Source organism: Pseudophryne corroboree, chromosome 3, assembly GCF_028390025.1.
Source record: "Pseudophryne corroboree isolate aPseCor3 chromosome 3, aPseCor3.hap2, whole genome shotgun sequence".
In the NCBI taxonomy this organism is placed as follows: domain Eukaryota; kingdom Metazoa; phylum Chordata; class Amphibia; order Anura; family Myobatrachidae; genus Pseudophryne; species Pseudophryne corroboree.
The window spans coordinates 751,735,915-751,763,311 of NC_086446.1; the positions used below are offsets into that span (position 1 = coordinate 751,735,915).

Here is a 27,397-nt window from a genome sequence, read left to right on the forward strand (position 1 = left end):
ACAGCAATAAACATACCACACGGAAATAAAAAAAAAAAAAGGAAATCTATAGAGCACAATAAGCATTATTCAGGGTTGGTGCAGACACTTTGTATATTCCACCCCCAAAATGAACCAGACAAGGCAGCCTTCTAGGGCACACTACGTAGGATTACCCTGGCTGGAATAGGTAACACTTAAAAGAGATGACACAAAATGGGTGGTTGCGGCATCCTAATGTTAGAATCGGGGTCTCAACAAAATAGTCGGGTCCATGTATTTATCCCATCTACGAGTGTACTAGATGAGGCAGCCATGTTGGGCGCGTTACAAAGGTTACACTGTGGGCGAAAAGCCATACCAGGGTCCTGAGGTGTATATGTGAAAAACTCATGTGTATAGATATACCCTGTATGAATAGGGTTGGTTGCCAGTCAGATGGAGGACATCCTAAATTTTGGTAGCCAGGATGTGGCCGGTTCTGTGCTAGTCCCTGTGCGGTGGGTGGTGTCTGGGAACATAGAGCATCATAAGCAAATCATGCAGCCCTCACCTGGAGATGCTGAGTATCAACTGCAACCCCTTCTATTCCCCCCGGGAATTTGCCTCAATTGTCTTTGGAGTGTACATCCCCCCCCTCGCCTGCGCGAACGAAGCCCTGCACCACCTGGCCATATGTATATCCGACATAGAACAAAAACACCCAGACTCTCTGCTTATAGTACTGGGTGACTTCAACAGAACTAACCTGAGCAAGGAGCTACCTAAGTACAAACAACAAGTCACGTGTCCCACTAGAGAAGGGCGCACTCTTGATCACTGCTACTCTACCCTCAAGTCTGCCTTCCGGTCTATCCCGCGTGCTGCACTCGGCCTATCTGACCACTGCCTCGTCCACCTACTCCCTACCTATACACAGAAGCTGAGAGCAGTTAAGCCTGTCGTTAAGACTGTTAAGAAATGGACCAATGAGGCCAAGATGAAGCTCCAAGCCTGCTTTGACTGCACGGAATGGGGGGTCTTTGAAGCCTCGGCAACCATCCTGATTGACTTACTGTCACATCCTACATCAGCTACTGTGAGGACATGTGTGTACCTACCAAGACTTACCGCATTTACAACAACAACAAGCCCTGGTTCAATGCCCAGCTCAGGCAACTTCGTCGAGCCAAAGAGGAGGCCTATAGCAGCGGTGACAGAGCACTATACAACCGTACTAGGAACTCTCTGACTAAAGGAATCAGGCTAGCAAAAAAGCGGTTCTCGGACAAGCTGACAAACGATCTCTCCACCAATGACCCTGTATCTGTATGGAAAGGAATGCAATCCATAACCAACTATAGGAAAACATCAAAGTACACCGCCATGCACCAAGACCTTGCAGATGAACTGAACCACTTTTATTGCAGGTTCGCAAAAGAAGTCCCCTGCAACCCAAACAATCACCTCTACAATGCCCCGAACACTGACTGCCAACCCCAGGCACTGCAAGTCACCCAAGAAGAGGTGGAGGCATTGTTCAAAAGGGCCAAAACCAGGAAAGCTCCGGGTCCTGACTGAGTGTCACCATCTGCCCTAAGAGCATGTGCGGGTCAGCTCGCCCCCATATTCACCAAGATCTTCAATAAATCACTGGAGCTACAGAAAGTCCCTTCCTGCCTCAAAAGGTCTATTATAGTCCCGGTCCCCAAGAAACCCACTATCACGAACCTGAACGACTACAGGCCGATAGCACTGACGTCTGTGGTCATGAAAACGTTCGAGCGTCTGGTTTTGAATCACCTGAAAACTGTGACTGGACCCCCTGCAGTTCGCCTATCGCTTGAATCAATGTGTCGAGGATGCAGTCAACCTGGGCCTGCACTACATTCTACAGCACCTAGACATTCCCGGTACCTACGCGAGGGTCCTGTTTGTCGATTTCAGCTCGGCCTTCAATACAATCGTCCCCAGCATCCTCCACCCCAAATTACTTCGCCTAGGGGTCCTAGAAGCTACCTGTTCCTGGATAATAGACTTCCTGACAGATAGGACACAGGTGGTGAAAGCGGGGGAATTCACCTCTCAAGCGCGGTCCATTAGTACAGGGGCCCCTCAGGGCTGTGTCCTCTCACCCCTGCTCTTCTCCCTGTACACAAATTACTGTATCTCAGAGGCGCAATCAGTAAGGATCATCAAATTCGCCGATGACACCACCGTCATCGGCCTCATCAAGGATGGGGACGAATCGGCCTATAGACGGGAAGTAGACCGGCTGGCCCAGTGGTGCATCCACAACAACCTCGAGCTCAACCCCCTCAAAACTGTCGAGATGATAGTGGACTTCAGGAAGAAGTCATCTAGTGCACCTCCGCTAACTCTTGCTGACAGTGTGGTATCGCTAGTGGACTCCTTCAAGTTTTTAGGGACCACAATCTCCCGGGACCTTAAATGGGGGTCCAACGCTGACGCCACTGTTGGGAAAGTGCAGCAGAGGTTGTTCTTCCTCAGGCAACTAAGGAAGTTCAACATCCCACAGAAGCTTCTGCTCCTCTTCTACTCCGCGATTGTGGAGTCTGTACTGTGCTCCTCGATACTCGTATGGTACAGCTCCGCCAGCGCGAGGGACAGATGCAGGCTCCAAAAGGTGGTCAGAACCGCAGAGAAGATCGGGGCCGACCTTCCCTCAGTCCAGGACCTGTACTTGTCCAGAGCTAAAAAGCGGCAATGAAGATAGTAAAAGACCAGCTACACCCCAGCCACAGCATGTTTTGCTTGCTTCCTTCAGGCAGGCGTTACAGGGCTGTCCCCGCCAGATCCACCAGAAGCCTCAAAAGTTTCTTTCCCCAAGCGGTCCGCCTGCTGAACTCCTGAACATTGACTGACTAGACGTACATGTAACTAACTTGTGTTCCTACGGTATACCTATCTGTGTAACTTTACTTGCCCCCCCCCCCACACACACACACACACACACACACACACACCTGCTTACCTGTTACCTACTTGGCTGTTGTATAGCAAACCGAAGACAAATTCCTAGTATACGCAAGTATACCTGGCCAATAAAGCTGATTCTGATCCTTGGAGAAGGGAAGCAGCCACAATGATCCACACTGCATAGTCGCCCGTCTTTTCCTTCCTCCCGGTGTATTGCAATGGTTGTTTTTTTTGCAACACTGCAGTGCTTTTTGATCTGTGCATGCACAGAGGTTGCACTTCACATATGCAGAACCTTATCTGCGATCTCACTTGCAGTGCCTCCAAGCCGCAGCATGATTGACACGCTGCAGCCATTTGGGGGGTGGAGTGGGGGCAGCCAGTGTTGGAGTAAATTGGGGCATGTCGTCCTCATTTTCTGGGCATTCACAAGCCGCTCTGTGCGCGGGCACCTTTAGTATCATGTCACATAACATGAATACAATACATAAGGATGAAATAAAATTTTACTGTGTAATATAATAAACTGAAGCTGCTAACAGCGCAAAAATATATATAATTGGCATGAGTCTGATGGACATATGGGTCTATGGGGGTGGTGGTCATGCCGGCCCCACCTATAGCCATCTATATGCTACTTCTAGATAACTGAAAGAACGTGCACAACAACAAGCTGTAGCCTTGTTATCACATAGAGCCTGGAGATTCCTTACAATAGGGACTGCGCGGGGCAAATTATACAGCAGGGCCACAGTGCCTCTCATAGCATTATGTCCTTAGAAATGGGCGCTATGTTCTTATGGTCGGGCTCTGGAGGGTGAGAGTTTCTGCCACCTTATGGGGGGGGCTCTTCCTCTCCACTTCTATGTGCACTTGGCCTTGCTCCCATAGGTCATTGTGCCGCGGGAATCTCCATAGGCACTATCCCCGGGGCTGATGTGTGCAATCACAACCATTCGACTTTTCCCGCTCTGTGCACCCTGTAACAGCCTGGTCAGGTTGGCGTCCTGATAGTGTATATGGCTGCCTGGTCTCTAGCGCAGCGCCATGATGCAGTTCCTGAGGGCGAGAAGGGATCCTTTTGGTGTAAGTAATAGCACAGGTGTCTGCGTACCAGTGCATTGAGGATTTTCAGAGATTGACCTTTTATTTATCCTTAATGGTTAACTGAAGTGGCAACTACTTACCTCTTATTATCTCTGTGCTGTGATAAAGGCATAACTGCCGCCTTGTCATATGTACAGAAATTGGCATTTCTTTCTAAATCAATTGCCTCCCAAGGACAAACGAGGTTCTGAAGCTAATCCAATATAAATATTCTTTCATGCTGGAGGGATTTGCTTTTCGTTTACATTGATTTTTAAAGAAATCTGTCTTAGAACTTTTCAGTATTCATGACTTAGGTTTTCTGGGACTTGATGCTTTACACAGATTTGCAGCGCATCCGAAAATAAAGAGCCCAGCTCTGTGCAATTAGCATGTAGTACTGAGATACAGGGATATGGGACTTAATAGATGGGTGCGATTATTTGGCGAGACTGCTGTCTCCCACCCCCGTGATTTCCCCGCAAATAAGCAATAATGAATGTGAGGCACTTACCAGTGTGACCTTGTCTGTGATTTGTAGGCTCTTAGTCTATACGGCTTAGTCACTGCCATTAAGTGCAGTTTTTATCCTTCACCCACATTTGGCTGACAGTGTATGGGAAAATATCTACAATTACGTTCAAAGGAAAACTACAATCAAGCATGCATCTTGTTCTGCAGCTCACACACTTCCGTGTACTGCCAAGGTCTCCTGCAAGTTATTTAACACTGATGGCAAACTTCATTTTACTCAGTGTTGAGCCATTAGTAGAAGCATTCGTTTGCATAATATCGTGTAGCCGTTTAGTTTACTCCGCAGGAGATATAGAATATACAGAGAAGAGCGAAACACAGAATTTGACGGCAGATAAGTACCACTTGGCCCATCTAGTCTGCCCCCCCTCCCCTTTTTTTTTTTACCATATTTTTATCTCAAACCTTATTTGATCCTTCTTTCTTTGTAAGGATATCCTTATGTCTATCCCATGCATGTTTGAATTGCTCTACTGTCTTAGCCTCTACCACCTCTGATGAGAGGCTATTCCACTTGTCCACTACCCTTTGGGCTGTAACACACACTCCGGTTTTTCCCGGATGGCAAAAAGCCTGACAAACTTTGTCCGGCTTTTTGCCATTCGGGAGAAACCGGCAGAGTCTGTCACACAGGACGGCTTTGAGCCATGTGTGATGCTGTGCGCATGCGCAGCATCAGACACGGCTTGGGGAAAAAACCGTTGTGTGTGAAAGCTCCCCTTCACACACACGGTTTACTGGCTGCAAAGACGGCCAGGCGCCCGCCCGGCAGCCGGACCTTCCAGTGGTGAGACCTGGCAGACGGGCCGGGACCGTGCCGTGTGTAAGGACACATTGCGATGCATGTGTCTTTACATCACGGCAGCGGTTTAAAGCCGGCCGGGTGTTTGCCGGGCGGCGCCAGCCGCCTCATATGTTTCGGCCCTTTCTGTGAAGTAATTTTTCCTCAGATTTCCCCTGAACTCCACCCCCACTGCCCCCCTCCAGTCTCAGTGCATGTCCTTGTGTCCTATTGCTTCTCTTCGTTTGGAGAATGTTTCCCTCCTGGACTTTGTTAAAACCCTTGATATATTTGAAAGTTTCTCTAACGTCCTAGTGGATGCTGGGGACTCCGTAAGGACCATGGGGAATAGACAGGCTCCGCAGGAGACAGGGCACTTTAAGAAAGAATTTGGATACTGGTGTGCTTTTGCTCCTCCCTCTATGTCCCTCCTCCAGACCTCAGTTTGAATCTGTGCCCGGATGAGCTGGGTGCTACTTAGTGAGCTCTCCTGAGCTTGCTAAAAAGAAAGTATTTTGTTAGGTTTTTTATTTTCAGAGAGATCTGCTGGCAACAGACTCTCTGCTACGTGGGACTGAGGGGAGAGAAGCAGCCCTACTCACTGTGGATAGGTCCTGCTTCTTAGGCTACTGGACACCATTAGCCCCAGAGGGATCGTACCCTTGGTCGTCCGATCCCGGAGCCGCGCCGCCGTCCCCCTCGCAGAGCCAGAAGACAGAAGCCTGTGACAGAAGCAAGAAGACTTCGAAATCGGCGGCAGAAGACTCCAGTCTTCATATGAGGTAGCGCACAGCACTGCAGCTGTGCGGCATTGCTCCAACACTAAACCCACATACTCCGGTCACTGTAGGGCGCAGGGGGGGGGGCGCCCTGGGCAACAATTAGAGACCTCTTGGCAAAAGTGGGCATATATACAGTTGGGCACTTTATATATGCATGGGCCCCCGCCATATTTTTACACAGAAACGCGGGACAGAAGCCCGCCGCTGAGGGGGCGGGGCTTCTTCCTCGGCACTCACCAGCGCCATTTTCTCTCCACAGCTCCGCTGAGAGGAAGCTCCCCAGGCTCTCCCCTGCAGAATCACGGTAGAAGAGGGTAAAAAGAGAGGGGGGGCGCATGAATTTGGCGCAAAAACAGTATATACAGCAGCTACTGGGTTAACACTAAGTTACTGTGTGATTCCTGGGACATATAGCGCTGGGGTGTGTGCTGGCATACTCTCTCTCTCTGTCTCTCCAAAAGGCCTTGTGGGGGAACTGTCTTCAAATAGAGCATCCCTTGTGTGTGTGTGGTGTGTCGGCATGTTTGACGAGGAAGGCTATGTGGAAGCAGAGCGGGAACAAATTAATGTGGGGTCGCCGCCGACACCCGATTGGATGGATATGTGGAAGGTTTTAAATGATAATGTTACTTCCTTGCATAAAAGGTTGGATAAAGCTGAAGCCTTGGAACAGCCGGGGTCTCAGCCCATGCCTGATCCTATGTCGCAGAAGCCGTCAGGGTCTCAGAAGCGCCCACTATCCCAAATTGTTGACACAGATATCGACACGGATTCTGACTCCAGTGTCGATGGCGATGATGCAAAGTTACAGCCTAAAATGGCTAAAGCCATCCGTTACATGATTATAGCAATGAAAGATGTGTTGCACATCACAGAGGAAACCCCAGTCCCTGACGAGGGTTTATATGTATGGGGAAAAAAGGCAAGAGGTGACCTTTCCCCCTTCACATGAGTTAAATGAGTTGTGTGAAAAGGCTTGGGAATCTCCAGATAGGAAACTGCAGATTTCCAAACGGATGCTTATGGCGTATCCTTTCCCGCCAACGGACAGGTTACGCTGGGAATCCTCCCCTAGGGTAGACAAAGCTTTAACACGCTTATCCAAGAGGGTAGCCCTGCCGTCACAGGATACGGCCACCCTAAAAGATGCTGCGGATAGAAAGCAGGAGGGTATCCTGAAGTCCATTTATACACATTCAGGTACCTTACTAAGGCCGGCGATTGCGTCGGCCTGGATGTGTAGTGCTGTAGCAGCATGGACAGATACCTTATCTGAGGAACTTGATACCTTGGACAAGGATACTATATTACTGACCCTGGGGCATATAAAAGACGCTGTCCTATATATGAGAGATGCTCAAAGAGACATCCTACTGGACTCTAGAATAAATGCAATGTCTATTTCTGCCAGAAGGGTCCTGTGGACTCTGCAATGGACAGGCGATGCCGACTCAAAAAGGCACATGGAGGTTTTACCTTACACGGGTGAGGAATTGTTTGGGGACGGTCTCTCGGACCTGGTCTCCACAGCTACGGCTGGAAAGTCAAATTTTTGCCATATGTTCCCTCACAACCTAAGAAAGCACCGTATTACCAAATGCAGTCCTTTCGATCACAAAAAGGCAAGAAGGTCCGAGGTGCGTCCTTTCTTGCCAGAGGCAGGGGTAGAGGAAAGAAGCTGCACAATACAGCTAGTTCCCAGGAACAGAAGTCCTCCCCGGCTTCCACTAAATCCACCGCATGACGCTGGGGCTCCACAGGCGGAGCTAGGCCCGGTGGGGGCGCGTCTCCGAAATTTCAGCCACAAGTGGGTTCACTCCCAGGTGGATCCCTGGGCTATAGAGATTGTGTCTCAGGGATACAAGCTGGAATTCGAAGAGATGCCCCCTCACCGTTACCTCAAATCGGCCCTGCCAGCTTCCCGCTTAGAGAGGGAAATAGTGTTAGCTGCAATTCACAAATTGTATCTTCAGCAGGTGGTGGTAAAGGTTCCCCTCCTTCAACAGGGAAGGGGTTACTATTCGACCATGTTTGTGGTACCAAAACCGGATGGTTCGGTCAGACCCATATTGAATTTAAAATCCCTGAACATATACCTGAAAAGGTTCAAGTTCAAGATGGAATCGCTCAGATCGGTCATCGCAAGCCTGGAAGGGGGGGATTTTATGGTGTCTCTGGACATAAAGGATGCTTACCTTCATGTCCCCATTTATCCACCTCATCAGGAGTACCTCAGATTTGTGGTACAGGATTGTCATTACCAATTACAGACGTTGCCGTTTGGTCTCTCCACGGCACCGAGAATATTTACCAAGGTAATGGCGGAAATGATGGTGCTCCTGCGGCGGCAAGGAGTCACAATTATCCCATACTTGGACGATCTCCTCATAAAGGCGAGGTCCAGAGAGCAGTTGCTGATCAGCGTAGCACACTCTCGGGAAGTGTTGCAACAGCACGGCTGTATTCTAAATATTCCAAAGTCGCAGCTGATTCCTACGACGCGTCTGCCCTTCCTGGGCATGATTCTGGACACAGGCCAGAAGAGGGTTGATCTCCTGATGGAGAAGGCTCAGGAGCTCATGACACTGGTCAGAGACCTATTAAAACCAAAACAGGTGTCGGTGCATCAATGCACGCGAGTCCTGGGAAAGATGGTGGCATCATACGAGGCCATTCCCTTCGGCAGGTTCCATGCGAGGACCTTTCAATGGGATCTGTTGGACAAGTGGTCCGGATCACATCTACAAATGCATCGGCTGATCACCCTATCCCCCAGGGCCAGGGTGTCTCTCCTGTGGTGGCTGCAGAGTGCTCATCTTCTCGAGGGCCGCAGATTCGGCATTCAGGACTGGGTCCTGGTGACCACGGACGCAAGCCTCCGAGGGTGGGGAGCAGTCACACAGGGAAGAAATTTCCAAGGTCTGTGGTCAAGTCAGGAGACTTGCCTTCACATCAACATCCTGGAACTAAGGGCAATATCCTGGAACTAAGGGCTTCGCGACCGACCGGTGCTGATTCAGTCAGACAACATCACCGCAGTGGCTCATGTAAAGCCGCCAAGGTGGCACAAGGAGCAGGGTGGCGATGGCGGAAGCCACCAGATTTCTTCGCTGGGCGGAGAATCACGTAAGTGCACTGTCAGCAGTGTTCATTCCGGGAGTGGACAACTGGGAAGCAGACTTCCTCAGCAGGCACGACCTCCACCCGGGAGAGTGGGGACTTCATCAAGAAGTCTTCACGCTGATTGCAAGTCGGTGGGAACTGCCACAAGTAGACATGATGGCATCCCTCAACAAAAAACTACAGAGGTATTGCGCCAGGTCAATAGACCCTCAGGCGATAGCTGTAGACGCACTAGTGACACCGTGGGTGTTCCAGTCGGTCTATGTATTTCCTCCTCTTCCTCTCATACCCATGGTGCTGAGAATCATAAGAAGAAGAGGAGTGAGAACAATACTCATTGTTCCGGATTGGCCAAGAAGGACTTTGTATCCAGAGCTGCAAGAAATGCTCACAGAGGACCCATGGCCTCTGCCTCTAAGACAGGACTTGTTGCAACAGGGGCCCTGTCTGTTCCAAGACTTACCGCGGCTGCGTTTGACGGCATGGCGGTTGAACGCCGGATCCTAGCAGAAAAAGGCATTCCGGATGAGGTTATTCCTACACTGATAAAGGCTAGGAAGGACGTGACGGCTAAACATTATCACCGTATATGGCGAAAATGTTGCTTGGTGTGAGGCCAGGAATGCCCCTACGGAGGAATTCCAGCTGGGCCGGTTCCTGCACTTCCTACAGTCAGGAGTGACTATGGGCTTAAAATTAGGATCCATAAAGGTCCAGATTTCGGCCCGATCCATTTTCTTTCAAAAGGAACTGGCTTCACTTCCTGAGGTTCAGACGTTTGTAAAGGGAGTGCTGCATATTCAGCCCCCTTTTGTGCCACCAGTGGCACCTTGGGATCTTAACGTGGTGAAATCTCACTGGTTTGAGCCACTTAAGACCGTGGAGCTAAAGTATCTCACGTGGAAAGTGGTCATGCTATTGGCCTTAGCTTTGGCTAGGCGTGTGTCAGAATTGGCGGATTTGTCATGTAAAAGCCCCTATCTGGTTTTCCATATGGACGGGGCAGAATTACGGACTCGTCCACAATTTCTGCCGAAGGTGGTGTCATCTTTTCATTTGAACCAACCTATTGTGGTGCCTGCGGCTACTCGTGACTTGGAGGATTCCAAGTTACTTGATGTAGTCAGGGCTTTGAAGATTTATGTAGCCAGAACGGCTGGAGTCAGGAAAACTGACACGCTGTTTATCCTGTATGCATCCAACAAGCTGGGTGCTCCTGCTTCAAAGCAAACTATTGCTCGCTGGATCTGTAACATGATTCAGCAGGCTCATTCTGCGGCTGGATTGCCGCATCCAAAATCAGTAAAAGCCCATTCCACAAGGAAAGTGGGCTCTTCTTGGGCGGCTGCCCGAGGGGTCTCGGCATTACAGCTTTGCCGAGCAGCTACTTGGTCGGGTTCAAACACTTTTGCAAAATTCTACAAGTTTGATACCCTGGCTGAGGAGGACCTTGTGTTTGCCCATTCGGTGCTGCAGAGTCATCCGCACTCTCCCGCCCGTTTGGGAGCTTTGGTATAATCCCCATGGTCCTTACGGAGTCCCCAGCATCCACTAGGACGTTAGAGAAAATAAGATTTTACTCACCGGTAAATCTATTTCTCGTAGTCCGTAGTGGATGCTGGGCGCCCTTCCCAAGTGCGGACTTCTTCTGCAATACTTGTATATAGTTATTGCTTAACTAAGGGTTATGTTATGTTTGCATCAGGTTGTCTGATGCTCTGTTATTATTCATACTGTTAACTGGGTATGTTATCACAAGTTATACGGTGTGATTGGTGTGGCTGGTATGAGTCTTACCCTGGATTCCAAAATCCTTTCCTTGTAATGTCAGCTCTTCTGGGCACAGTTTCCTTAACTGAGGTCTGGAGGAGGGGCATAAAGGGAGGAGCCAGTGCACACCAGTAGACCTAATTCTTTCTTAGAGTGCCCAGTCTCCTGCGGAGCCCGTCTATTCCCCATGGTCCTTACGGAGTCCGCAGCGTCCACTATGGACTACGAGATATAGATTTACCGGTGAGTAAAATCTTATTTTTATTTCTTTTTTAAAGTTGAGATTTTTTTAATTCTTTTATGATCCACATGGACTACAATTGAACGGTAACCTGTGCCGATTGCAGCGGTAGCAGAGCGAGGCAACTTGCCCGAAGCATGGCAAGTGGACACGGTGTACTAATTGCGGTTCCCCGTCACACTACAAAGAAAACGACACACTTTTTTATTTATTTTTAAACCCTCATGTTGACCTAATGCTGGTCTACCTATTTTGGGTGTTGACTTAGTTACTGTCGACCAATAGTGGTCGACCCTGTGAACCACACCCAGTTAGTAGATGTCCCCGTATTCTCTTGTTCTGTAGTGCCTCTATTAGTTGTTTCTTCCAGCCCTGCAGGAGCAGCATATGAGTTTTGCAGTGTCACACTTGCTGGAGGTGTCTGTGTCCCTCTGGAAATCTCTGCCCTTGAGAGCCCACAGTATTCCAGACAATGTCTTCGGGTGGCTCTCTGAGGCAGTGGAGGCCTCAAAGACAGACAGAGTATGTAAATTAGAACACGTTTAATGGATGTAATGCAGAGTAGTGTAAAGGGGGGTACACAGGGAGCGATGTTCAGCTAATTTCTAAGCAATCTGACTAGTGTGCTTAGAACATCGCTCCGTGTGTAGGGGTGCTGGCGACACCGATGCGCGGTCCTGTGTGTCGCTATCGCCGGTGGTAGATTGGCCTGCATTCAGGCGGTGAAATGAGCGGCCCCCGTGTCTGCGCTCAGCACACATCTCTGGGGAAATCTCCCCGTCAGTACGGTCCTTAACTTTGTATGATGCTGCTCTAACAGTTATGAGCACGTGTGGTGGATGTGTGTATGGGATGTAGTTGGGATCCCGCCGGTAAGTATGCCGGCACCGGAATCCCAACGCCTGTCAAAATACAGACGCCGGCATCCTGACAGACTGGATTCCGAACGTAACTATCCCCGGGAGGTTAGGTTTAGGCTGCAGTGGTGGAGGGACAGGATTAAGATGAGTGCTGCACCCTTGTCATCACTTAATACCATCTGAATACCGAGGTTGGTATTATGACCACTGGGGCAGCCCAACTGCCGGGATCGCTTACCCAACCCGTGAGTATATATCTGAAATTCTACTTTAGTTTTTCAATGAACCGCATTCATGTTTGTAAGCAAAGCAAATTATCAAGCAAATGGGCAAAGCCATTTTGCATGGCTGGTGGGGCAGATGGAACATGTGCAGAGAGAGTTAGATTTGGGTGTGTTATTTTGTTTCTGTGCAGGGTAAATACTGGCTGCTTTATTTTTACACTGCAATTTAGATTTCAGTTTGAACACACCCCACCCAAATCTAACTCTCTGCACATGTTACATCTGCCCCCCTCCCCCTGCAGTGTACATGGTTTTGCCCAGTTGTTTGATAATATGCTTTGCTTACAAACATGAACCAGACTGGTGTGCACAAATTGTTTAATGACAATTTTATACAATATTTGTAATTATTTTGTCTTCAAGCTATGTGCATATGCAACATAAATGCATTTCTTGTTTTATACTTGGATCCCATCCCAGTGTGTCTCATAATGGTATGCAAATATTCTGCTATACGGAAATATCTAAAATACTGTTCCAAGCATTTCGGATATGGGAGAATCAACGTGTGCGTGTGTCTATATGTATAATATATTATATACACATAGGCATGTGATTGCTTTGGTTGCTGCAATATTTTATTTTGCACGTACACAGCAACAAATAGCAATGAGGCTATACCGGTGACTAGTAGATAAGACGATACAGAGAGGGTCTGATTTGGAAACCAGGTTTTGAACAAATTTTGCAGCTACATGCGAGTGAATGGTATACAGTACATATAACAAATAAAGGATAGGTTTGGTCTTGCCTTTTACCAAGCATAAAGGCAGTAATCTTTGACGAGTAGTCGCCAGTCCCTGTGCCTCAGTGTATTTTGTGCAAGACTGCTTTCCTGCTGCAGAGGGACAAAGAGAACGCCCATCCATGCAGCAGACTGAGTGGGGAAAGTGCTGCTCAGACCTCTCTAGTAATCTGGTTGTTTTGTGGTTTTCGCCCCCAGAGAAAGTCATCGTGTTTGGAGCACCTCTGACCGAAGAAGGCATTGCACAAATATACCAACTCATCGAGTATCTGTATAAAAGTAAGTGTCCCAGACCTTCATGTATTCCAGCTAGAACATGAGTTTTGTTGTGTGTTTACCACATTAAGGTTGGATTTCAATTAGCTGCGATAATGCTCTAATTTACTGCGATCTGACTTTTTCACGGCCAACAAAAAACTGCGAAAAGCAGATTTGTGCACTCCCACGATTCAACCTACCCTATTCCAAATCTGCGAAAACCAGGATACTTGCGATGATTCTTGCCGTCAAAACCAGAGAAGTGTTGGAGAAATTAGGAAAATCAGCCTGTACCCCCAAAAAAGCCAAACTAATATAGGAAAACAGTATAGAAGTCTGAGTGGTCATAATATAACGTTTTGGTGTAATTCAATTGGGTGAAATGGCTTTAAAAAAAAAAAAAAAAAAAGTGGAAAAATGATACAGTACTTAGCTGAAGAAAAATGCTTTAAGTGCTCAACTTAAATGGGGGGGGGGAACATAAAAATGAGTATATATTTGGGCCATTTTAGGGCAGGTTGAAAAATAATTCCCCCACCAAAACAAAAACAAAAATACTCCCACCTGCTAGCCTAAGAAGTCAACTCCCACTCATAAACCACCCTTTTCTCACACTATGTACCCCTCTCCCCCCCCCCCCCCCCCCTCCCCATTTCCACATTTTTGCATTTTTTTAGATCCCAAATATGACATGTCATTCTCAGCCAATTAATAACATCTAAGTACCTCATTAGTGATTTATGGGGGGTGTCCCAGGGGTTCTGAACCAAATCCCGACACTTTTTACCTTAGAATAGTGATTTTCCCCAAGCCAAGCTTATTACCTGAGGTGGTGAAGTGAAATTTGCGGTTAATCCTACGGAGAGTTATTGTTGGTAATTTATTGCAGACAATTGACTAAGGTCTTATCGTGGGTCACGATAAAATCAAACTTTTTACTGTAAAAACAAGTTATCACAGCTAATTGAATCCCCCCACCCCTAAGTCCTCGTTTATGGCGAAAGAGGTTTGATAAATGCTGTTTTATGCAGACTGGTTCTAGCCCTGATCTCTACTGCAGTTTCTCAGAGTCTCTGTTGTACTGAGCACGCTTCCCTTACCACCACTGCAACCATGCTTGGTAGTTATGACTTGTGGCTCAATGGTGTAGCAGAGGTGAAGGCTGGATCCACTCTGCTTCAGAGGGATTAAAGCTAGGATTGGAGCTGAATATGAAGAACATATTGTTTGGGTGTATTATACACATTTCATACCTCCACAAAAATGTATGTTACTTTTGGAATTGGTATGATTTAATACGTGCAACACAGTAGTGTTGTATTTGTGATCTTTCACTGATTTCTGTACATTGTAAACCAGACAAACTTCCCTCTTGCCATGTTAAATATAATACATCAAGTAAAGTTGTTTTAGCGATTTATATACGCCCTATGCAAATTTTGGCCCAACAGGTTTCCCCTGCAGCCCGTCCGGTTTGTCTTCTCCCTCACATCAGCATGTGGTTTCATTCGTTGAAGTCTTGTTGCTGTCACGCATACTGTATAAGTAGCATGGATTACCCGCTGCAGCTTCATAACCTATAATCATGGTGGTTGCATTGTCTGAAGTTGCTTTTGGCCCTTATGTCATTGGATGGAAATAATGCAATTTTATTAAGCAAAATAACCGTGCTTCCACTCGATTGGCTATTCACATAATCAGGGCAGACAACCCTGCTGATGTGGGTCGACCACTAAACCCTCTGTGGTAAGAACGATTAAATGTCAGAATTGGGGAAGGAATCCAGCTCAGGACTGTATTGTTGGTGTATGGGACAGAGACGATACAGTATGTGATTGGAACGGGACATTGGGTTGTCTAGCTTGGTCAGCAGTTTACTGTATGATGGGAATACAGTGCATCCGGAAAGTATTCAGAGCTTCACTTTTTGCACATTTTTGTTATGTTACAGCCTTATTCCAAAATAAAATAAATTAATTTTTCCCTCAATTCTACACACAATACCCCATAATGACAACGTGAAAAGTTTTGTTGTTTTTTTAAATGAGATTTATGCAAATTTATTAAACATAAAAAAAACTAAGAAATCACATGTACATAAGTATTCACAGCCTTTGCCATGAAGCCCAAAATTGAGCTCAGGTGCCTCCTGTTTGCACTGATCATCCTTGAGATGTTCCTACAGCTTAATTTCTCTGACGTCCTAGTGGATGCTGGGGACTCCGTAAGGACCATGGGGAATAGCGGCTCCGCAGGAGACTGGGCACAACTAAGAAAGATTTAGGACTACCTGGTGTGCACTGGCTCCTCCCTCTATGCCCCTCCTCCAGACCTCAGTTAGAATTTTGTGCCCGGCCGAGCTGGTTGCACACTAGGGGCTCTCCTGAGCTCTTAGAAAAGAAAGTATATTTAGGTTTTTTATTTTCAGTGAGATCTGCTGGCAACAGACTCACTGCTACGAGGGACTGAGGGGAGAAGAAGCGAACCTACCTGCTTGCAGCTAGCTTGGGCTTCTTAGGCTACTGGACACCATTAGCTCCAGAGGGATCGAACACAGGCCCAGCCTCGGTCGTCCGGTCCCGGAGCCGCGCCGCCGTCCCCCTTGCAGAGCCAGAAGCAAGAAGAACGTCCAGGAAATCGGCGGCTGAAGACTCCGGTCTTCATTAAGGTAGCGCACAGCACTGCAGCTGTGCGCCATTGCTCCCCATGCACACCACACACTCCGGTCACTGATGGGTGCAGGGCGCTGGGGGGGGGGGGGGGGGGTGCCCTGGGCAGCAATCAGAGTACCTTAGCTTGGCAAACAAACACATAATATAGTCAGTAAGACTATATATGTGTAAAATCCCCTGCCAAAAATATCCTGAATAAAGCGGGAGAAGTCCGCCTGAGAAGGAGGCGGGGCTATCTCCCTCAGCACACTGGCGCCATTTCCTCTCACAGCTCCGCTGGAAGGACGCTCCCAAGGCTCTCCCCTGCAGTTTCCAGGCTCAATAGGGTAAAAAAGAGAGGGGGGGCACTAAATTTAGGCGCAAACTGTGTATTATAGCAGCTATAGGGGAAAAATCACTGTGTGTAGTGTGTATCCCTGCATTATATAGCGCTCTGGTGTGTGCTGGCATACTCTCTCTCTGTCTCCCCAAAGGACTTTGTGGGGTCCTGTCCTCAGTCGGAGCATTCCCTGTGTGTGTGCGGTGTGTCGGTACGGCTGTGTCGACATGTTTGATGAGGAGGCTTATGTGGAGGCGGAGCAGGTGCCTATAAATGTGGTGTCACCCCCTGCGGGGTCGACACCTGAATGGATGGACATGTGGAAGGAATCGACAGTGTCAACTTCTTACATAAAAGGTTTGACGACATAGCAGATGTGGGACAGCCGGCTTTTCAGCCCGTGCCTGCCCAGGCGTCTCAAAAGCCATCAGGGGCTCTAAAACGCCCACTACCTCAGATGGCAGACACAGATGTCGACACGGATACTGACTCCAATGTCGACGACGATGAGACTAGTGTACATTCCAATAGAGCCATTCGTTATATGATTACGGCAATGAAAAATGTGTTGCACATTTCTGATATTACCCCAGGTACCACAAAAAAGGGTATTATGTTTGGGGAGAAAAAGCTACCAGTGGTTTTTCTCCCTTCTGATGAATTAAATGAAGTGTGTGAAGAAGCGTGGGCTTCCCCCGATAAGAAACTGGTAATTTCTAAAAAGTTACTAATGGCGTACCCTTTCCCTCCAGAGGACAGGTCACGTTGGGAGACATCCCCTAGGGTGGATAAAGCGCTCACACGTCTGTCAAAAAAGGTGGCACTACCGTCTCCGGACACGGCCGCCCTAAAGGAGCCTGCGGATAGAAAGCAGGAGGCTATCCCGAAGTCTGTATATACACACTCAGGAATTATACTGAGACCGGCTATTGCTTCAGCATGGATGTGCAGTGCTGCAGCTGCGTGGTCAGATTCCCTGTCGGAAAACATTGATACCCTAGACAGGGACACTATATTGCTAACCGTAGAGCATATTAAAGACGCTGTCTTATACATGAGAGATGCACAGAGGGATATTTGCCGGCTGGCATCTAAAATAAACGCAATGTCCATTTCTGCCAGGAGAGGATTGTGGACTCGGCAGTGGACAGGAGATACAGATTCTAAAAGGCACATGGAAGTTTTGCCTTACAAGGGTGACGAGTTGTTTGGGGATGGTCTCTCGGACCTCGTTTCCACAGCGACAGCTGGGAAGTCAGCATTTTTACCCCATGTTCCCTCACAGCCAAAGAAAGCACCGTATTATCAGGTACAGTCCTTTCGGCCCCAGAAAGGCAAGCGGGTTAGAGGCGCGTCCTTTCTGCCCAGAGGTAGAGGGAAAAAGCTGCAACATACAGCCAGTTCCCAGGAACAAAAGTCCTCCCCCGCTTCCTCTAAGTCCACCGCATGACGCTGGGGCTCCACAGGCGGAGCCAGGTACGGTGGGGGCCCGTCTCAAGAACTTCAGCGACCAGTGGGCTCGCTCACAGGTGGATCCCTGGATTCTACAAGTAGTATCTCAGGGGTACAAGCTGGAATTCGAGACGTCTCCTCCTCAAATCTGCCTTGCCGACAGCTCCCCCGGACAGGGAGGCAGTGCTGGAGGCGATTCACAAGCTGTATTCTCAGCAGGTGATAATCAAGGTACCCCTCCTTCAACAAGGACGGGGTTACTATTCCACACTGTTTGTGGTACCGAAACCGGACGGTTCGGTGAGACCCATTTTAAATTTAAAATCCTTGAACACTTATATAAGAAGGTTCAAGTTCAAGATGGAATCGCTCAGGGCGGTGATTGCAAGCCTGGACGAGGGGGATTACATGTTATCACTGGACATCAAGGATGCTTACCTGCATGTCCCCATTTACCCTCCTCACTAGGAGTACCTCAGATTTGTGGTACAGGACTGTCATTACCAATTCCAGACGTTGCCGTTTGGTCTGTCCACGGCACCAAGGGTATTTACCAAGTTAATGGCCGAAATGATGATACTCCTTCGGAAAAAGGGAGTTTTAATTATCCCGTACTTGGACGATCTCCTTATAAAGGCGAGGTCCAGGGAACAGTTGTTGATCGGAGTAGCACTAGCTCGGGAAGTGCTACAACAGCACGGCTGGATCCTGAATATTCCAAAGTCGCAGCTGGTTCCTACAACGCGTCTACTGTTCCTGGGGATGGTTCTGGACACAGAACAGAAAAAAGTGTTTCTCCCGGAGGAGAAGGCCAAGGTGTTGTCATCTCTAGTCAGAGACCTCCTAAAACCAAAACAGGTGTCGGTGCACCACTGCACGCGAGTCCTGGGAAAGATGGTGGCTTCTTAGGAAGCAATTCCATTCGGAAGGTTCCATGCAAGGATCTTTCAGTGGGATCTGTTGGACAAGTGGTCCGGATCGCATCTTCAGATGCATCGGCTGATAACCCTGTCTCCAAGGGCCAGGGTGTCGCTGCTGTGGTGGCTGCAGAGTGCTCATCTTCTAGAGGGCCGCAGATTCGGCATACAGGACTGGATCCTGGTGACCACGGATGCCAGCCTTCGAGGTTGAGGGGCAGTCACACAGGGAAGAAACTTCCAGGGACAATGGTCGAGTCAGGAGACTTCCCAACACATAAATATTCTGGAACTAAGGGCCATTTACAATGCCCTAAGTCAATGGCAGAAGCCACAAGGATTCTCCGATGGGCGGAAAATCATGTGTTAGCACTGTCAGCAGTGTTCATTCCCGGAGTGGACAACTGGGAAGCAGACTTTCTCAGCAGACACGACCTCCACCCGGGAGAGTGGGGACTTCATCCAGAAGTCTTCCAAATGGTTGTACACCGGTGGGAAATGCCACAGGTGGACATGATGGCGTCCCGCCTCAACAAAAAGCTAAAAAGATATTGCGCCAGGTCAAGGGACCCTCAGGCGATAGCTGTGGACGCTTTAGTGACACCGTGGGTGTACCAGTCGGTTTGTGTTCCCTCCTCTTCCTCTCATACCCAAGGTACTGAGGATAATAAGAAGGAGAAGAGTAAGAACTATAATCATTGTTCCGGATTGGCCAAGAAGAGCTTGGTACCCAGAACTTCAAGAAATGATATCAGAGGAACCATGGCCTCTGCCGCTCAGACAGGACCTGCTGCAGCAGGGACCCTGTCTGTTCCAAGACTTACCGCGACTGCGTTTGACGGCATGGCGGTTGAACGCCGGATCCTGAAGGAAAAGGGCATTCCGGAGGAAGTCATCCCTACGCTGATTAAAGCTAGGAAGGAGGTGACCGCACACCATTATCACCGCATATGGCGAAAATATGTTGCGTGGTGTGAGGCCAGAAGGGCCCCAACGGAGGAATTTCAGCTGGGTCGATTTCTGCACTTCCTACAGTCAAGGGTGACTATGGGCCTCAAATTAGGTTCCATTAAGGTCCAGATTTCGGCTCTGTCGATTTTCTTCCAAAAAGAACTGGCTTCACTGCCTGAAGTTCAGACGTTTGTTAAAGGAGTGCTGCATATTCAGCCCCCTTTTGTGCCTCCAGTGGCACCTTGGAATCTCAACGTGGTGTTGGATTTCCTTAAGTCACATTGGTTTGAGCCACTTAAAACCGTGGAACTAAAATATCTCACGTGGAAAGTGGTCATGCTGTTGGCCTTGGCTTCGGCCAGGCGTGTGTCAGAATTGGCGGCTTTGTCATGTAAAAGCCCTTATCTGATTTTCCATATGGATAGGGCGGAATTGAGGACTCGTCCCCAATTTCTTCCTAAGGTGGTATCTGCTTTTCATTTGAACCAACCTATTGTGGTGCCTGCGGCTACTAAGGACTTGGAGGATTCCAAGTTGCTGGACGTAGTCAGGGCCCTGAAAATCTATGTTTCCAGGACGGCTGGAGTCAGGAAAACTGACTCGCTATTTATCCTGTATGCGCCCAACAAGCTGGGTGCTCCTGCTTCAAAGCAGTCTATTGCTCGCTGGATCTGTAGTACGATTCAACTTGCACATTCTACGGCTGGACTGCCGCATCCTAAATCTGTAAAAGCCCATTCCACGAGGAAAGTGGGCTCTTCTTGGGCGGCTGCCCGAGGGGTCTCGGCTTTACAACTTTGCCGAGCTGCTACTTGGTCGGGTTCAAACACATTTGCTAAATTCTACAAGTTTGATACCCTGACTGAGGAGGACCTTGAGTTTGCTCATTCGGTGCTACAGTCTCATCCGCACTTTCCCGCCCGTTTGGGAGCTTTGGTATAATCCCCATGGTCCTTACGGAGTCCCCAGCATCCACTAGGACTTCAGAGAAAATAAGAATTTACTCACCGGTAATTCTATTTCTCGTAGTCCGTAGTGGATGCTGGGCGCCCATCCCAAGTGCGGATTGTCTGCAATACTTGTATATAGTTATTGCCTAACTAAAGGGTTATTGTTTGGAGCCATCTGTTTGAGAGGCTCAGTTGTTGTTCATACTGTTCACTGGGTATAGTATCACGAGTTGTACGTTGTGATTGGTGTGGCTGGTATGAGTCTTACCCGGGATTCCAAATCCTTTCCTTATTGTGTCAGCTCTTCCGGGCACAGTTTCCTAACTGAGGTCTGGAGGAGGGGCATAGAGGGAGGAGCCAGTGCACACCAGGTAGTCCTAAATCTTTCTTAGTTGTGCCCAGTCTCCTGCGGAGCCGCTATTCCCCATGGTCCTTACGGAGTCCCCAGCATCCACTACGGACTACGAGAAATAGAATTACCGGTGAGTAAATTCTTATTTTGAGTCCACCTGTGGTAAATTCAGTTGGCTGGACATGATTTGGGAAGGCACACACCTGTCTATATAAGGTCCCACACTTGACCGTGCATGTCTGAGCACAAACCAAGCATGAAGTCAAAGGAATTGTCTGTAGACCTCCGAGACAGGATTATCTCGAGGCACAAATCTGGGGAAGGATACAGAAAAATGTCTGCTGTTTTGCAGGTCCCAATGAGCACATCGTCCGTAAATGGAAGAAGTTCGGAACCCTAGGACTCTTCCTAAAGCTGGTCGGCCATCTGATGCTTGTGGCATCATATTCAAAAAGACTTGAGGCTGTAATTGCCGCCAAAGGTGCATCAACAAAGTATTGTGCAAAGGCTGTACATATACATACTTATGTACATGTGATTTCTTAGTTTTTTATTTTTTAATACATTCGCAAAAATCTCACTTTTTTTCACGTTGTCATTATGGGGTATTGTCTGTAGCATTTTGAGGGGAAAAATTAATTTATTCCAATGTAGAATAAGACTGTAACATAACAAAATGTGGAAAAAGTGAAGCGCTGTGAATACTTTCCTGATGCACTGTAGATCTGTGGTGGTCACTGGGCACATGTGTAATTATTCACACAGCTGGATTTATAGCTTTGAAACTGATTGGTATAAGGTTTATGCTGGGCATCGGAAAGTGGATGGGAAAGGGACGTGTGGCTGTCAGCCTTTTGTGTTCAGCATAACACAATATATTTGCTTTATTCTTGGGATTACTCAAACAGAAGTACCTTGGTAGCGAGTTCCCCTGTGTGCGCGCTCTCATTGTATCTTTATCTTGTCACAGATCTGCGGACTGAAGGGTTATTCCGTATCCCAGGGAACAGCAATCGGCAGCAGGTTCTCAAAGATTGCCTCAATAGTGGAACAGATATCGACGTGGATTCAGGAGAATTTCACCCGAATGATGTAGCCACGTTACTCAAAATGTTTCTGGGGGACTTACCTGAGCCACTCATGACACACAGACATTATCACGCTCATTTAAAGATTGCAGGTACGGTGTGTTATCACAGAACTCACCCAGAAAGACAAAGTTCTCTATGTATAGTGTGGAGCAGAGGAGGGAAAGGGGGAACATGATAGATATATATATATATATATATATATATATATATATCTCTATCTATGTGTGTGTGTGTGTGTGTGTGTGTGTGTGTGTATATACACACCTCCTATATAGTAGCCCTGTGATTCTGTGCCTGGGTCTCTAACGCTGGGCGTGGCTAGAAGCTCTCATTGGGTTAGTGGCAGGTCTATCACACCCAGTCCACAGCTGATTGGGCGAGAATCGCCCTCCCACACAGGTTACATCCAATGGGAGCCTCTGCACTTTGCCTGTTGTGTTTTCACAGAGCAGGATTAGCAATGGGACTGATGGAGCTGCAGCTCCAGCCCCACAACCCAAAATAGTCCCCCTGCATCTGCAGCAACACACCCTCCAACAATTTACACAGAAAAATTGTTACAAATTCACAAAGGGGGCGTGGCCACGGGTACATCGACGTGGACACGCCCTTTTTGCTATACTTTCAATGGAAGCTTGGAGAGTCAAAAAACGGTACAGACCATAAAAAAAAGGGACTGTACCTGCCAAAAAGGTGCAGCTGGAGGGTATGCCACTGCATCTGCAGCAAGTCTCTGCACTGTACATAGGGGAAAACATCCTTTTACTGCAGCGTCCTATGGGGGTCATTCAGAGTTCGCTAGCTGCATTCGTTCGCTGCACAGTGATCAGGCAAAAACTTGCCAATTCTGCGCATGTTTATGCAGCGCAATGCGCACGCGCGGCCGGCGTACTATTACAATGAATTGTCGTTTTACACAGGGTCTAGCGATGCTTTTCAGTTGCACAGGCAGCCGCAGAGTGATTGACAGGAAGAGGGCGTTTCTGGGTGTCAACTGACCGTTTTCAGGGAGTATTCGGAAAAAGGCAGGCGTGGCTGGGCGAACGCAGGGCGTGTTCGTGACGTCAAATCAGGAACTGAATGGTCTGAAGTGATCGCAAGCGCTGAGTAGGTCTGAAGCTACTCTGAAACTGCACAAAAAATTTTTGTAGCCGCTCTGCGATCCCTTCATTCGCACTTCTGCTAAACTAAAATACTCTCCCAGTGGGCGGCGGCATAGCATTTGCATGTCCGCTCAAAACTGCTAGCGAGCGATCAACTCGGACTGACCACCAATGTCCTGCTGTCAGTCCACCTGCCACCTCCGGCATCAACAATCCCCACTCCCTAGCCGCGGTGCATGTGGAACAAAAGCTGCTGCGGCCACTGGCATAATGTGTATGAAAGCGGCGCAGCGGAAGGATTTCATAGCCCTCCCTGCACCGCATACTCTCTGAGCCCCGGAGCCGCCTCTGCGTGTGATGTCACAGAAGTGCCTCCCAGCCACATCCGCGCCCAGATCCCCAGAGGCCCTGACTCCGCAACACAGCACCTGGGCTTCCGGCCTGGAAGCCCCGAGATGGCTAATGTAACGGATAGAGTGGGTGATATTGCGGAGGGTAATGTCTGGACGCTGAATCAATGTAAAAGGTGACAGTGCTGTGCAGTACAGTGGGTGTGCAGTCAGGGCCAGTGCTAGGGTGTTCGGCGCCCCCCTACAAACTATAACTTTGCACCCTTCCATACTTTACAAATGCACAGCGCACATAATTCCCCCTGTAGTAGAGACACTTACACATGTAATGCCCCCTGTACCAGAGACGCCTACACATGTAATGCCCCCTGAACCAGTCACGCTTAAACATGTCACGTACCCCTGTACCAGTGACGCTTACACAAGTAACACCCCCTGTAGCAGTGATGCTTATACACGTAATGCCCCCTGTACCGGTGACGCTTACACACGTAACGCCCCCTGTAGCAGTGATGCTTACACACGTACTGCCCCCTGTACCAGTGCTGCTTAGACACGTAACGCCCCCTGTACCAGTGCCGCTTAGATACGTAACGCCCCCTGTACCAGTGCCGCTTAGACACGTAACGCCCCCCTGTACCAGTGCCGCTTAGACACGTAACGCCCCCCTGTACCAGTGCCGCTTAGACACGTAACGCCCCCCTGTACCAGTGCCGCTTAGACACGTAACGCCCCCCTGTACCAGTGCCGCTTAGACACGTAACGCCCCCCTGTACCAGTGCCGCTTAGACACGTAACGCCCCCCTGTACCAGTGCCGCTTACACACGTAACGCCCCCCTGTAGCAGTGCTGCTTAGACACGTAACGCCCCCCGTACCAGTGCCGCTTAGACACGTAACGCCCCCCGTACCAGTGCCGCTTAGACACGTAACGCCCCCCGTACCAGTGCCGCTTAGACACGTAACGCCCCCCGTACCAGTGCCGCTTAGACACGTAACGCCCCCCGTACCAGTGCCGCTTAGACACGTAACGCCCGACGCCCCGTACCAGTGCCGCTTAGACACGTAACGCCCCCCGTACCAGTGCCGCTTAGACACGTAACGCCCCCCGTACCAGTGCCGCTTAGACACGTAACGCCCCCCGTACCAGTGCCGCTTAGACACGTAACGCCCCCCGTACCAGTGCCGCTTAGACACGTAACGCCCCCCGTACCAGTGCCGCTTAGACACGTAACGCCCCCCGTACCAGTGCCGCTTAGGACACGTAACGCCCCCCTGTAGCGCAGTGCCGCTTGGACACGTAACGCCCCCCTGTAGCAGTGCCGCTTGGACACGTAACGCCCCCCTGTAGCAGTGCCGCTTGGACACGTAACGCCCCCCTGTAGCAGTGCCGCTTGGACACGTAACGCCCCCCTGTAGCAGTGCCGCTTGGACACGTAACGCCCCCCTGTAGCAGTGCCGCTTGGACACGTAACGCCCCCCCTGTAGCAGTGCCGCTTGGACACGTAACGCCCCCCTGTAGCAGTGCCGCTTGGACACGTAACGCCCCCCTGTAGCAGTGCCGCTTGGACACGTAACGCCCCCCTGTAGCAGTGCCGCTTGGACACGTAACGCCCCCCTGTAGCAGTGCCGCTTGGACACGTAACGCCCCCCTGTAGCAGTGCCGCTTGGACACGTAACGCCCCCCTGTAGCAGTGCCGCTTGGACACGTAACGCCCCCCTGTAGCAGTGCCGCTTGGACACGTAACGCCCCCCTGTAGCAGTGCCGCTTGGACACGTAACGCCCCCCTGTAGCAGTGCCGCTTGGACACGTAACGCCCCCCTGTAGCAGTGCCGCTTGGACACGTAACGCCCCCCTGTAGCAGTGCCGCTTGGACACGTAACGCCCCCCTGTAGCAGTGCCGCTTGGACACGTAACGCCCCCCTGTAGCAGTGCCGCTTGGACACGTAACGCCCCCCTGTAGCAGTGCCGCTTGGACACGTAACGCCCCCCTGTAGCAGTGCCGCTTGGACACGTAACGCCCCCCTGTAGCAGTGCCGCTTGGACACGTAACGCCCCCCTGTAGCAGTGCCGCTTGGACACGTAACGCCCCCCTGTAGCAGTGCCGCTTGGACACGTAACGCCCCCCTGTAGCAGTGCCGCTTGGACACGTAACGCCCCCCTGTAGCAGTGCCGCTTGGACACGTAACGCCCCCCTGTAGCAGTGCCGCTTGGACACGTAACGCCCCCCTGTAGCAGTGCCGCTTGGACACGTAACGCCCCCCTGTAGCAGTGCCGCTTGGACACGTAACGCCCCCCTGTAGCAGTGCCGCTTGGACACGTAACGCCCCCCTGTAGCAGTGCCGCTTGGACACGTAACGCCCCCCTGTAGCAGTGCCGCTTGGACACGTAACGCCCCCCTGTAGCAGTGCCGCTTGGACACGTAACGCCCCCCTGTAGCAGTGCCGCTTGGACACGTAACGCCCCCCTGTAGCAGTGCCGCTTGGACACGTAACGCCCCCCTGTAGCAGTGCCGCTTGGACACGTAACGCCCCCCTGTAGCAGTGCCGCTTGGACACGTAACGCCCCCCTGTAGCAGTGCCGCTTGGACACGTAACGCCCCCCTGTAGCAGTGCCGCTTGGACACGTAACGCCCCCCTGTAGCAGTGCCGCTTGGACACGTAACGCCCCCCTGTAGCAGTGCCGCTTGGACACGTAACGCCCCCCTGTAGCAGTGCCGCTTGGACACGTAACGCCCCCCTGTAGCAGTGCCGCTTGGACACGTAACGCCCCCCTGTAGCAGTGCCGCTTGGACACGTAACGCCCCCCTGTAGCAGTGCCGCTTGGACACGTAACGCCCCCCTGTAGCAGTGCCGCTTGGACACGTAACGCCCCCCCTGTAGCAGTGCCGCTTGGACACGGAACGCCCCCCCTGTAGCAGTGCCGCTTAGGACACGGAACGCCCCCCTGTAGCAGTGCCGCTTAGACACGTAACGCCCCCCCTGTAGCAGTGCCGCTTAGACACGGAACGCCCCCCCTGTAGCAGTGCCGCTTAGACACGGAACGCCCCCCCTGTAGCAGTGCCGCTTAGACACGGAACGCCCCCCCTGTAGCAGTGCCGCTTAGACACGGAACGCCCCCCCTGTAGCAGTGCCGCTTAGACACGGAACGCCCCCCCTGTAGCAGTGCCGCTTAGACACGGAACGCCCCCCCTGTAGCAGTGCCGCTTAGACACGGAACGCCCCCCCTGTAGCAGTGCCGCTTAGACACGTAACGCCCCCCCTGTAGCAGTGCCGCTTAGACACGTAACGCCCCCCCTGTAGCAGTGCCGCTTAGACACGTAACGCCCCCCCTGTAGCAGTGCCGCTTAGACACGTAACGCCCCCCCTGTAGCAGTGCCGCTTAGACACGTAACGCCCCCCCTGTAGCAGTGCCGCTTAGACACGTAACGCCCCCCCTGTAGCAGTGCCGCTTAGACACGTAACGCCCCCCCTGTAGCAGTGCCGCTTAGACACGTAACGCCCCCCCTGTAGCAGTGCCGCTTAGACACGTAACGCCCCCCCTGTAGCAGTGCCGCTTAGACACGTAACGCCCCCCCTGTAGCAGTGCCGCTTAGACACGTAACGCCCCCCCTGTAGCAGTGCCGCTTAGACACGTAACGCCCCCCCTGTAGCAGTGCCGCTTAGACACGTAACGCCCCCCCTGTAGCAGTGCCGCTTAGACACGTAACGCCCCCCCTGTAGCAGTGCCGCTTAGACACGTAACGCCCCCCCTGTAGCAGTGCCGCTTAGACACGTAACGCCCCCCCTGTAGCAGTGCCGCTTAGACACGTAACGCCCCCCCCTGTAGCAGTGCCGCTTAGACACGTAACGCCCCCCCTGTAGCAGTGCCGCTTAGAC

The 27,397-nt window shown here is 50.3% G+C and overlaps 1 protein-coding gene across 3 annotated transcripts in view; it reads left to right on the plus strand.

The window, feature by feature from the left end:
• The window catches only part of ARHGAP19 (Rho GTPase activating protein 19), a 245,174-nt gene that overhangs the window by 83,579 nt on the left and 134,198 nt on the right, over positions 1 to 27,397 (plus strand). For all 3 annotated transcript variants that reach the window (XM_063962353.1, XM_063962351.1, XM_063962352.1), the window contains exons 3-4: positions 13,303 to 13,383; positions 21,946 to 22,155. In XM_063962353.1, coding sequence (XP_063818423.1) covers positions 13,303 to 13,383; positions 21,946 to 22,155 — 291 coding nt within the window. The remainder of the gene's footprint in view (positions 1 to 13,302; positions 13,384 to 21,945; positions 22,156 to 27,397) is intronic.